We start from the raw sequence: 12794 nt of genomic DNA, 5'->3' as shown, positions 1-12794 counted from the left end.
TGAATCTCTGTGACAAAAGTTTAAGTTTTTTTAACAAAAGATGAATTAAATATGAATTTTTTAGTTTTTTACACATAAAAATTCATAAATAATTCATCTTATGTTAAAAAATTCTAATTTTTTATCGGAGATGTTCTTATAATATTATAAACATGAATACAAAAAATCATTAAAAAATGTGAAAGTATACACGAGTTGAATGAAAAGTAGGGACTAAAAACATTAACGGAAAAAACTTCAGAGATTAAAATGAAAATTCTGAAAAATTATAGGGATGAAAAACATATTTAACCCACTTTTTTTTGTTACAAGGCTAATAAAAAAAAAGAAGAAAAACAACAAGAACATAAAAACAATAAATTAATCTCTCAGGAAGAAGGTTCCAGTCGAGTCGCTCCCGAGAAGGTCAAGAATGCCGTCCGACGGTGAGGCATGAATTAAGAAATCTGCATTCGAAGAGGCTCCGAGCTTGGCTAAGAAATCAACGCATTGGTTTTCCTCTCTAAGAGTGTGACAAAGGGTAACATTGCTTTGAGAAATTAACACCTTAATATCTTGAATCAACACAATATAAATATGATACTTGACTATGAGACCTTGGATAAGGTTAATGCAGAGTAAGGAATCTGACTAGCAAACTAGCTCATCAATAGCTAACTGTTTGGCCAAAATGAGACATCGGAAGATGGCATGTAACTCTACAAGTAAAATTTCAAGAGACTCTCTAATGAAGCCAGAAAATCCCATATTTAACCCACTTTTTTTTATTTGTCAAAAGTATATACTCCTCACTTTCGAGTTGGGATCCTCTCCATTTTCTATTGTTTCCATTTCTTCCATTACCAAAGTTTTTAAATGTTTTTGGGTGTATAAATGATATTTGGACCCACTTAATGTCACACTTTTACATTTATATTTCCAAAACTATATAATAATGGAGGAAATGGAAATAATTGGAAATGGAGAGGATCCTAACTCCTCACTTTCTAATGGAGTATATTTTTGTTATATTTTTTGGTAAAAATATTTTTTGAGGTAAAAATATGATGTATTTATTGTACTATATTAAGAGGGTTCAAATCTCAAAATCGCATCGGGTCCTCTTCAAAATTTCAACACTTCTCACTTTCTCTCTGAACTTTGAATTCAATCTTCCAATCGACGACAAAGGGTTTCCAAGGGTTTAAGCCAAAACCCAATTCGAACCCTAAATTTCCCAATTTCTTCACTCGATCTTGCACTCCCTCTCACCATCTCCCAAATTCCCAATCGATTCTTTATGCCCTTGGATCTAATCAATCATCGGTAAGCTTTTTTCTTTCTCCCTTTTTCTTTTCAATTTACAATTTTGAATCTTTCTTCCGAATCTTTGATTTTTAATGAGCTAGGGTTTTTTTCCTTAATTGAAATGTTGGTTCTAATCGTTAAAGTTGCGATCTTTGCATTGATCTCGTGTTATGCGTAATCTGAAGTTTATATTTTTATTGGAATTTTTATCAGAAGCGACATTGTTGAGATTTGTTATTGATGAATTTTGGGAATCAAGAATTATAGTGATTTGAGGAATGTTTTGCTGAATATGAGCAATGGCAATGGGAAGACTGGAAAACAGATTGAACAGGCTGGTCCCACATGTAGAAGGAAGAAAGTAAGTGGTGGTGATGAATTTGCACAAGCCATTGCGAAGATTGCGGTAGCTCAAGTATGCGAAAGTAAAGGTTTTCAGGGATTTCAACAGTCAGCGCTTGAGACAATGTCTGATGTTACTGCTCGGTATATTATGAGCATTGGGAAATCTGCGAATTCTTATGCTAATCTTGCTGGTAGAGCTGAATGCAATATTTTTGACGTCATTCAAGGGTTAGAAGATATGGGATATGCGCAGGGGTTTACGGGTGCTTCGGATATTGATCACTGGCTTGAAGATTCGGGTGTTGTTCGTGAAATTAGTCAGTTTGTTAATGAGGTTGAACCTGTTATGTTTGCACACCCCATTCCTCCGTTTCCAGTTGTGAAAGAACGGGTGTTGCCTCCGAGTTTCTTGCAAAAAGGAGAAGAGCCTCCCGATGATCATATTCCGGCGTGGTTGCCTGCATTCCCTGATCCAGAAACGTTTTCACAGTCAGCTACAGTCAATGGAAGAGGGACAGAACCTCATGCTACCAAAGTTGAAAATGATAATAGCAATGGGGATCGGCCTCTATTGAATTCACAGCAGCAGATTGTCTCTAGTATGTTTGGAAACACCGCCATGAATGACCCTGCAGTTCCTAAGGCAAATACAGTAGCAGCAGAAAGTAACCCTTTCCTTGCTGCACCTTTGAAATTTGAGGATAAGGAAGTTGCTTCCATTGCCCCACCAGCTAAATTCTTTAATAATACTGTAGCTTCTGATATTCCCATTTTAGAAAATTTTGTTGAAAATGAACCCATTTCAGTATTGGAGACGTTTGCTCCGGCAATTGAAGCGATAAAAAGCACATGCAGTGATTCCAGGGAAGATCAGACCAAATTTCCTGTGAAAGAGAAACCTACTGTACGATTTAAGGTAGGGACTAAGAATAAATTCTTAGCAAGGTCCATTGGTTTGATTCCGCAAAACGAGGAGCATAATAAGACTTTGCCGTGGTTTGCGATGGAAGATGAGAAGGATGACAGGAAAAGAAGGGCTGAGAAAATTTTGAGAGAATCTTTGGAAAACCCAGATCAGCTTGTTCAGTTGTAATATAGATTGCTTTATTAGAATCTGTATACTTGATCATGAGAATATCATGATAATTGTTTCTGGGATATTGAAATCTAGCTAACTGTCTGCTTATATGGGCATTATAGGATGGATGTTACTAGTTTAACAATCTTTCAGGTATGTGTATCATGTATGTCAATTGTTTGGTAGATCAATGTATGATTCTTTGTGTATGTCAATTGCTTGGTAGATCAATTTATGATTCTTTTAATTGAAATTTGTTGGCACTCTAAGATCTTTCCATATTTAGAATATAAATTTTTATTTTACTTAATTATAGATAATGTAGTGTGATGAGAGGCATTGCCATTAAAGTTGCATGCTGCATAGGACTTAGGATTGCTTGATCATGTGAATTATGGCCTCTAAACCATGGTTGTTAAGAGTGTGAGCTAGATCATGAGATCTTACAATCTCACGTGTTTTCCCCCTCCGCCATGTTGGAGCGGTACGAAAGTCGTTGGATAGGCCGGAGCGGTGAACACACGGAAGAAGATTGTGTAATCGTGGGAACAGTGCTTGCTCGTGCTGGTTTCACACATTTTCGATCCATTTTTGCATATTTCGACCCAGTTTCACATGTTTTTTACTAGGAATTCGAACCGTTTTTCATCCAAAGAGAGATACACTAGTTTAAAAAAATAAAACAGGGATACAGGTTGGATTTTGGCCACTGAAGTGTGGGATTGGATGATGCTTGATGAGGTGGACTGTAGAGGGTGTCCAGGTTGGATTGGATCCAGTATCTTTTTCTAGATCCGTTCCTTTGCATAGTCCGCACCACTGCTACGTCCCTCTCCCTCATTCTCTCTGTCTACCACAAATTTGTAAGATTGAGAAGGAATGGGGGATGGGGCAATGCTGCAAATGTTTGAAAAAGAAAATCTGAAAGTAAAGAGATTTTGGGCGGAATTGGTTGGCTTGTGTGTAGCTGATTGGTTTTCAAATATGAGAAAAAGCTGTGTATGTATGTGATGGTCCGTTTTAATAATGTGCAGATGAGTGTTTGATGGATGATGAGATTTGTGTGTATTCATGTGTGGCTTGACCGCTTGAGTGCATACCTCTTTAATCTAACTTATTGCTGCTTCAGCTTATGAATCTCGGATCTTAATAGCTATCTATAGATACTGATATTGAGGTCGTCAACTATTTCAGGCATCCATATCATCAATCAATATCTAGCTATGAATTTCTTCCCTGTATGACTCGGAAGTTCTGTTTATGCCCCTCACTCTTTTGCTTTTGCAATTTGCTGTTTTCCAACAGTCCTGATAAATCATTTGCATTCATTTAGTAAGGTACTCATGCTTTAAGAAAGTCGTTCATTGTAATTGAGATGAAATGCATATTTTGTACTCCTCTGACCGAGGCATGTAAGCACTGCTTGATGACACTCATTTGAGCAATTGTTTGTTTATGTCTGTGTTGGGAAAAATTGAGATTCACAGGTAGGATGTTTGTCAAGCTATCCACTCCGGTTTGTAACTTACCAAATTCACGGCAAACTATGGTTACACATGAGTTTGGCCATCTCAACTCAGTTACAAACATAATCGAACTGTGATAGTAAATACATCCAATTTAGCATTGGTGTCAACTACAAGGAAAAATCAGTAAAATAGCATTGGTGCGACTGCGATTATACTCAATGCCTTAAAAAAAGAATTGAAAAATAATAACAATAATAATATTAATGTGTTACATTCATGTAATATGTTAAAGTCATTGCAATATTTCATTAACCATGTGAAAATCATCAATACTGATATACATTTATCTGTATTTCTGCATGTATTTATGAGCATATAAACTATAAATACATGAAGAAAAACAAAGGTGAAACTGTCAATTAAGCAGATTATTACCCCTTTCAAACTATATCTATAGGTACATTAAAAAAAGAATCTGAAATATCAAGTACTGATTATTTTTTTCCACCCTAAAACTCATTAACTAAATTTCCTACTTAAGAAACAGCATTTGCCTGCAATTACCACCAAAAGAGTTTTCTACTTCATCTGTCACAAACTTCAGTTATCAAATCTTTAAAGATTGACCGTTCGATATCCAACACGATATTCGGTTTCTCACTGCCACAATTAGTCCAAATTGTGTTGTTATTTTTCAAATCTCTGCACAATAGACTTGTCAAATTCTCATCCTCATGAACATTGCTGTCGTTCATATTTGGAGGTTGTAACTCGTCTATTTCTGTACATAACTCTTCGAAAAGCCGCTTCCCTTTTAGCTTTCTAGAAGAAGTCTGATATATCAATTTGTTAACTAACATGTCAGTAACAACATCAAATATGAGTTTTCTTTGCATTTTCTCAGAACTAAAAGCCCTGTGAATTTTCTCGGCGTCATCTTTGATATTGAAATGCACCTTATTTGTCTTTACTTGTTCAAGTGCAAAGAATAACTTTGGATTAATCAAGTGGCCATGTGAATGAAGTATCTGGTTAGAGTTTCGGTCACTGACTAGACCTGATGCTATGAGTATTTCTGATATATACTTATGATCAGGATTCTTGATGTTATCAAAATCGATGAGTTCCTCATCAATCTGGTCAATTTCTTGCAGAATTTGAGCCACTGTGTTCTCCTCACTATCATCAGTGCTTAGAGCTTCACCTATAGCAGAAGATTTAAAGAGAATAAATATGTTAATTTGTAATCCTTTCAATGATGCTTTTTTTAAAGTTATAAGTCGTATATTGGCCTTACGCCTTAGTGATTTATTTGATGATTTGATCAATAATTTCAGATCAGGGTTATGAAATCAAGTTTCATATCGTAAATTAGATGACAAAAGAAAAGTTTTTGACTATACAAAGTTGCGGTGTTATTGATTGCAGAAAGCTAATAATCCGTCATTTTAAGCTGCAATATCTGCTATTGTATAAAAAAAAAATGCTGCAATATCTGCTATAATACACAATACTGATTCGTGACAATACTGTATCCATGGCCGCTGTGGTTGGCTACACTATGTTTAGGTAGTGATTCATCAGCATGAATCAGGATTATTCATAATCATAATTTATCATAATAAATTGAAATCCAAGATGAGATTTGTGTCTACAATACATTCAAACTAAGGATTCATATTGATTGAGTTTAACTTTGTAACGTATCATAAGATAATACTAACCATGATTCAGATTGTTCAGAATTCAATCTAAGTTGCTTACCTAAATATTTTGAAACGCTCGATTGCTTTTTCACCGGAGATGGTGGATCTTCCTTATAGAATGCAGCATCTAGAACAGATACAGGACTTGGCTGTTCAGCAGTGACAATTTTATCAGCTTCAGAGCTTTCCTGACTCACCTCTTCAAATGCATTCTGATCGACCAACAAAAAAAGAATGTTTAACTAATTGGTTTTGATCTAAAAATCTAACTAACTATGCAAGGGCAAAATTCTTACATTTTGATTGATATTTGCCGATTGATCGATTCGAATGACTTCTATGTCACTTCGAGCGTCCAAGCTTCTGTTACTATCAAAATTTTCAAAAATGACATTAACACGGTGCTTAAAGTTCCTCATGTCACTAAAATGTTCATCTCCGTCCTGCAAAATAGAGAATTTCTGCTGTCTATTATACTGTCTTCTGTTAATGGTGGAATCTGATGATGGACTAGTTGGCGGAGAACGCCTCTCAAATCCAAACTTCTTCTGTAGTCTTGGACTCTCAGTTTCTGTTATGCTGCCAGAGTTGATGGTGTTTTTTTGATTGCTTTCTTGGAAAGATTTTGATGATTGCATCAATTTGGAAGGAACATTTTGACCAAAAGGGTCCTTGGTATTTTTTGTTGTGGAAACAATACCTTTAACTTTTTGTTTATCAACCAATCTTCCATTTGTTGAAGAACATTTGCTGATACAAGATTTATCATTAATTGACAATTCTGTAGAAGCGGGATTATTGGCTTTTCTAGTTACTTTTGTTGGTTTCACGATGACAATTGGTGATTTGCTACCCTTGATCGAGTTTGACAGCTCAACTGTGGTAGTTTCCGAGCGAGAGTCCTTTTGTTGGATTCTTGGACTTTGAACTTTTGAATTTTCACATACACTAGTATTATTATTCCTAGTGTCAGATGATGAATCAGTAAATCTCTGCATTGCTTCAAGGATATGTTTAAGTGCTCTGAGATCCTTTCCGGACTTTTTGAACTCGAGTTCCGTCAGCCTTTGCTCAATTTCGCCATATACAGAAAGGGAAGGCTTTGATGCTTTTATATCAGAATCACTTCCCTTTGAAGAATCTTGTAACAAAGAACTTTGGCCTGCATCAGGTTGCCTCCAAGGAGTAGTTGGTTCTAGTGCAAATTGCGAACAAGGTTTCACATTTGTGATTGAATCATCACCCCTTCTATTTCTTGGGGACACTGAACTTTGGTGTTTCTTGGATTCACCACTTATGCTAGTTCTTTCCATGAGCTCCTTTTTATCGACGGAGCAGATAGAAGTCTGACAAGTTTGTGTTGAGTCCGGGAGAACTTCTAGTCCCATCAACTTAGCTACAACACTCGTTGATCTTCTTGATGTTTCTGGTTCTTGCAGTTTATTAAGCATTGCGCTCGAGTTCCTCTCATACCCTCTTTGTGCACCATTCAACAGATTGCGAGCCTTGTTTCCTCCTTCGATCCCTCTAATGGATCCTTGCTTGCTGTCCAAGGAAAACCTAGGAAGTTCCTTATTCCTTGTGGTGGATTTCAATGCATCATAAGAGAGTCGTGGCGAGTCCCAATGTGATTTTTTCGACCTTGAAAGAGTATGTAATGGTTCATTTGAAGCCGTAACTCTTGCATTGACAAAGTTTTGAGATAGCATAGGCCTTGGAGAGTCTATGTGTCGATTCAATGCATAAGCTTGACCATTTTTTTCTTCTTTGGTTAATGTATTCACATATAATCCCTTAGCTTCTCTATGCATTGAATCTTTGACAATATCACAGAAATCAAGTGATTGTTGTCTTGAATGTGGTTTTTTTGGAATTTGGATTGGTTTGGTTGATGGTGATTTTGTCTTAATTATTGCATTGAACTCAATGGATGACAAGCTAGATGAACAAGATGAAGAGACAGAAGTTATAGACGACTCTGTCGAAAATTGTTGCTTCTCTTTTGCATTATTTTGATTCTTTGCCTGCATTCATAGTCACATGTTTTTAAATGATTTTTGCTGAAATTCTCCAAAGAGTAAAACTATAGTTTCCTTATCTTACCTTTGGTTTCTGTATTGTACTATTAAGCTCTTTGGTACAATTGTTGGTTACACCTGAGAATGAAGAAACTTTTGAGTTAGAACATAGAAGTAATATATGTGAATTTTTTATCTCAAAATTTTAACTTCAACTTTCTAATTATTCTTTTTAAATGAGGGAAATAAAATGTGTTATTCTCTAACTCTAAAATAGTGCAATGTGTCACAACAAAAAGCTGAATTTTTATTTTACTAAAATCAGAAAAATGTCCAAAGGAGAAGATTATTTATTTGAACGTGTAATAAAAAATCATCTTATAAATTTCTGTGCTCCATATCTCGAGGATCAAGATCAATTGAACAGTTGACTTCAAAAATGAAATAAGTCAACTTGTATCTTGGAACTGGTTGTACAGATTGTAGAATCTACTCAGGAAACTTCCTGTTGATATTTGCAAGCCAAATTGATCATAACTTTTTTTTGGTATAAAACATTTTTTCTCATTATGTAAACGTAGTGACAAACATCACGTGAAAACGCACACACACACAAAGAAAAAATTTTGGGTTCAAACTTGGATAACTACAGAAAATGTTCAGATTAACAATCTCGGCATTATCTCTTACAAACTATATTGAAACAAAGATTTCTATGCACAAAGACTAATCTCTTAAATTAGTAAAACTTCATTAGCCAGCAAAAAACTGTTCCTCAACATATAATGTATTTTTTGAAAAAAACCAAATTTGTACTACTAAGTAATTTTTATATAATATTTTTCTGATTTAACTTTTGGATCAAAAGCTAAAATTAAGAAATTCTTATAGTAGATCAACTGTAACTGATTGACTAGTACTGTAGAGTATAAGAAAACAGTTTTTTTGTTTTTATAAAAGGTATTGGGGGTGTATGGACAAAATTTCTAACGTTTATGCTTAGTCCCAATATATGAGAAATATCTAAGAAATTTCTCCTCATATGAAAATCTGTTGTTTCCTCCAGCCAAAAATACAAGACAAATATCTAAAAAATTGTGTACTTTCATCTAACAGTTTTCAATTTAATACCCTTGTCAAATAAATTTCTTAATCATGCTTATGCAGTCAGAGACAAAGACACAATTGATCAAACTTGATTACCAAATATCGTGTGTTTCTGTAACAATATTTCATATATATATATATATATATATATATATATATATATATATATATATATATATATAAAAATATGAAGAATCTGAATAATTACATACCTGAAGAAGATGCATTTTGAATGTATCTGCTAGATTGTTGACCTGTGATGAAACGGTGGCGATCAAAGAGCTGAAAAAATCCAGTGATACACCCAATCTGCTTCTGCAAATCTTGCTTTTCATCTTTCATAGATTTCAAACCCTTTCCAGACATATTTATTTTCCTTCAAACTTCAATTCTGCAATGTCACAAGCCTTTTTCTTCTTTTTTTGTTAACTACACACAATCATTCCCCTGTTGAATATGTAAGAAAAAAATCATTGGTTTTTTGGATTCAATGGAAGTCAAAGAATTTAACTTAAAAATCATAAGTTGAAATATAGCTATAGGGTTTGGATTACTGAGCCCTCTTCCTTTGAAGAAATGTTGCAATTGTCATACTAATGCAGAAACTTCGAAATCATTTGTATTTCAACCACAGTTGCAGTTGCAGACGGCAATTTAAAATCATCAGAGGTAAAAAAAATTGACTACAATTTACATGTGTATGCATGTGAGTAGAAGAGAATCAAGTTTTAAATCGCGGTCCACAACTACAATATTGGAGGTCTCTGCAACGGAATCACAACTACAATTTATGCCGCATCAGCTGCATGTTACAATAATATAAAGATTTACATCGTAACCGTAATTTAAAACCATGAAGAAAATGTCATTGGATGATGGAATGAAATAGAGAAGAAAGAGAATGGATAGAAGTGAAGAGAAACAGTAGGAACAAACAAATTAGAAGTAGAAACAAAGCAATTCCAAAATGCTGTTAACACTGACATTTAGTATTTACCTTTTGTTGACTAACAATGCATAAACTGAAGAGAGATTCATTTGAGAGACCCAAGAAGAGATGTTTTTGGTTTCTCTGTCTGAATTTGGATACAGAACAACAGAGGAATACTTTAGTTTTACTGTTTTTTTGGTTATCTCAAGAAGATGCAGAGGCCAGAAGCCAGAGTGTGTGTAGTGTTGTTTTGTGTTAGGAAAGAATTGTGGTGTACTATAAAATATATATATGAATATTGTCAAAAAATAGGTTGCTTAGAATATAAGTAGTGACTACCTTTTAATTACATTACGTAAGGGAGAGAGATAAAGATGCTTGGAATTTGGAATATATTTCTGTATTAAAATATGGGAGAGAGATAAAGATGCTTAGAATCGGGATACCGTTCGATCAAAATTAGACAATTCAGATTTGGAATATTAAAATATGGGATAAAGTTGTATTGAAATCTGGATCTTTAATCTCGAATGACCACTGATTTGTTGACTGTGAATGTGTGGATTGATGACGTTAGGAAATTCAATTAATTCCAAAATATGTGATCAAATTATTTGAGGTGATAATAATTTGTTAGAAATATATTCTTTTTAATCAAGTCATCACCCTTTGGAATATCGGCATTTGAGTCAAGATCAGATAATTCAGTTTACAACTATGTGTTTTAGTCTCATCATTATACAAAGTTAAAATGCAAGCAAATTAAAATCAATACATCTTATTTTTTCGATTAAGATCAGATGACCCACTTCAACTGTTAGATCGCTTTACTTCCCAAAAATTGAGTATTTCAATTTTTGCACTCAAATGTATTCCATCAATCAACAAAATATGAAGTATTACATAAAGATTAAACGACTCGTGAATCCATGTTTTAATATCAAAGATTTAAATCTATAAATAATATTACTAAGTTAAATGGTTTAATTCTCCATCTAACTAGTATATGAGTATGAGTCGTCTGATCTTCATCTAACGCATCAATAATGACACATGATGAGAATTTCCATTCCATGGACACATAGGAGGAGAGAGAGATAGAAAGGGTCAAAAGAATCAAAATCTTAATAAAGAAACAAGAGAAAGAAGGTTAAGAGGAAGTTGTATATATGAATATGTGGGTCAGATATACTATCTATATGGTCATTTCCTTCCTACCACTTCCATGTGAACAAAATAACGTGGGGTGGGTCAGTTGCTTCAAACCTCTCTCTCCTTTAACATGTGGAGTTTGTCAGATAAGAAGTGGATTTGTATACTCATTCTTCAATGGAAAAGAATATTGAATGACAAAAAGTGGATAGAGGATCTTCAGTTTAAAGCTGCAGGATCAAAAGCACTTGTTCAAATATTCTTATGCATATCCCACTTTCTCCGAATTGATCTTTTGATGGGTTCTTAGCTTTTTCTTCCATTCTTGGAACTGATCATAGATCTGTTGAGTTTTAAGTGATAAGTTAAGTTCCACGTTGATTATGAATGATAAGAATATTGTTGAATTTATAAGAAATGTGATTCATTAATCTAATGTCTTTAATATTTTGGGTGGAGATGTGACGTCTACATCTCTTATGGTTCTAGAACATTTGACCCGTTATTTTTTTCGAGCTTTCCCGAATGCCACAACAAGATCTAAATTGAGATATACAACCGCAATTGCGAGCGCCGTATAAAGGTTTCAGAGGTTTTTCAATGTTGCACACTCAATTGTGAAGTTTTTTTTACTCAATTGTGATTGTATTTGTCACATGCTGCAATATCAAAGTTTGCAATATGTACTGCAATCACCACGGTAAACACTTAAAGTTTAACTTAAGTCATCTTCGTGAGCATAATTCGGTTGGTAGGGACATTACATGTAATATGCAAGGCTCAGTGTTCCAACCCTACTTTCCCTCATAGTTAATTAAGGCTAGATATTTGAAGAGTCATCTAAGTGAATCAAAAGTTGGTTTAACGAATCTTTTGAGTGATGAATCTCACTTATAAACACACATCAAATGTGAGACTCGTCAAACATCCTCTCAAGTCCAAGATAGGACATCTAGAGAGTCATGATCTGAGCAGTCTGATATTGGACGGTCCAATGAATCTTACCAAATGGATGACTCAACAAATCTTAAAATATCAGCATTAATACCATATTAAAATTTTAGTTATCTAACTCAACACTATAAAATTGACTTGTAACACGACCTATATATCTCTTACTTATAAACATTTTTTTAAAAATTATATTTCACCCAACGTGGAACTAATAGGCTTATATTGTTTTGATAGTGAAGTATTTATTAGATGAATGGTACATTTTACCTAGAATTTTGTTGGGGGATTGTATTTGCAGAGCAGTATCATAAATACAAACTATTGAATTCTCTTAAATGATGAAATTATAGAACTTGTGAAAAAGGGAATTGAATAGTTACTATAGGAAATGGAATATCAATAGCTCTAATGTATGTTACCAACCTAGAAAGAGTATGACTTGTTCACCATACCACATCTGTATTGTTGGTTATGTTCTTTTTGGTTGATACATTTCACAAGTGTGGTCCTCAATAATCCTGATATTCCAATATCTTGCTCCTCAATCCTTATAATTATATATATATACACACACTCTAAACCTAAATGTTTATCAACATTATAATTATTAATTTTCCATATATGGAGCTAGCTCTTCTATAAAGTGGTTGAAGAGGCAAATATAATTGCTCTTTGTTTTTGTATCTTGATTAATATAATATAGATATAGATGAATATCAAATAAAGATTCGGTCAAAAAAAATCACA

The 12794-nt window shown here is 34.0% G+C and overlaps 2 protein-coding genes across 6 annotated transcripts; one reads left to right on the top strand and one right to left on the bottom strand.

The window, feature by feature from the left end:
* The first annotated feature begins 1030 nt into the window (after window positions 1-1030).
* LOC123889249 (transcription initiation factor TFIID subunit 8-like) lies at window positions 1031-2963 on the top strand. Of its 2 annotated transcripts, XM_045938505.1 has the most exons (3): window positions 1067-1305; window positions 1501-1511; window positions 1552-2963. In XM_045938505.1, the coding sequence occupies exon 3, from the start codon at window positions 1580-1582 to the stop codon at window positions 2723-2725; it is 1146 nt and encodes a 381-aa protein (XP_045794461.1). In that variant the 5' UTR covers window positions 1067-1305; window positions 1501-1511; window positions 1552-1579; the 3' UTR covers window positions 2726-2963. The 2 variants fall into 2 exon arrangements, with proteins under 2 accessions (XP_045794460.1, XP_045794461.1); XM_045938504.1 differs by having other exon boundaries at window positions 1031-1305; window positions 1501-2963.
* A 1398-nt stretch (window positions 2964-4361) lies between these two features.
* On the bottom strand, window positions 4362-10306 carry LOC123889248 (protein LONGIFOLIA 1-like). Of its 4 annotated transcripts, XM_045938501.1 has the most exons (7): window positions 10008-10262; window positions 9565-9812; window positions 9223-9457; window positions 7989-8041; window positions 6182-7909; window positions 5944-6097; window positions 4464-5383 (listed from the first exon to the last, which is right to left on the bottom strand). In XM_045938501.1, the coding sequence occupies exons 3-7, from the start codon at window positions 9374-9376 to the stop codon at window positions 4764-4766; spliced, it is 2709 nt and encodes a 902-aa protein (XP_045794457.1). In that variant the 5' UTR covers window positions 9377-9457; window positions 9565-9812; window positions 10008-10262; the 3' UTR covers window positions 4464-4763. The 4 variants fall into 4 exon arrangements, with proteins under 4 accessions (XP_045794456.1, XP_045794458.1, XP_045794457.1 ...); XM_045938500.1 differs by lacking the exon at window positions 9565-9812 and having other exon boundaries at window positions 4362-5383; window positions 10008-10306; XM_045938502.1 differs by having other exon boundaries at window positions 4418-5383; window positions 9223-9812.
* Window positions 10307-12794: the final 2488 nt, after the last annotated feature.

This window comes from Trifolium pratense, linkage group LG6, assembly GCF_020283565.1.
Source record: "Trifolium pratense cultivar HEN17-A07 linkage group LG6, ARS_RC_1.1, whole genome shotgun sequence".
NCBI lineage: Eukaryota > Viridiplantae > Streptophyta > Magnoliopsida > Fabales > Fabaceae > Trifolium > Trifolium pratense.
The sequence above is the reverse complement of the archived record's forward strand: the minus strand, read 5'-3'. Positions and strand labels throughout refer to the sequence as shown.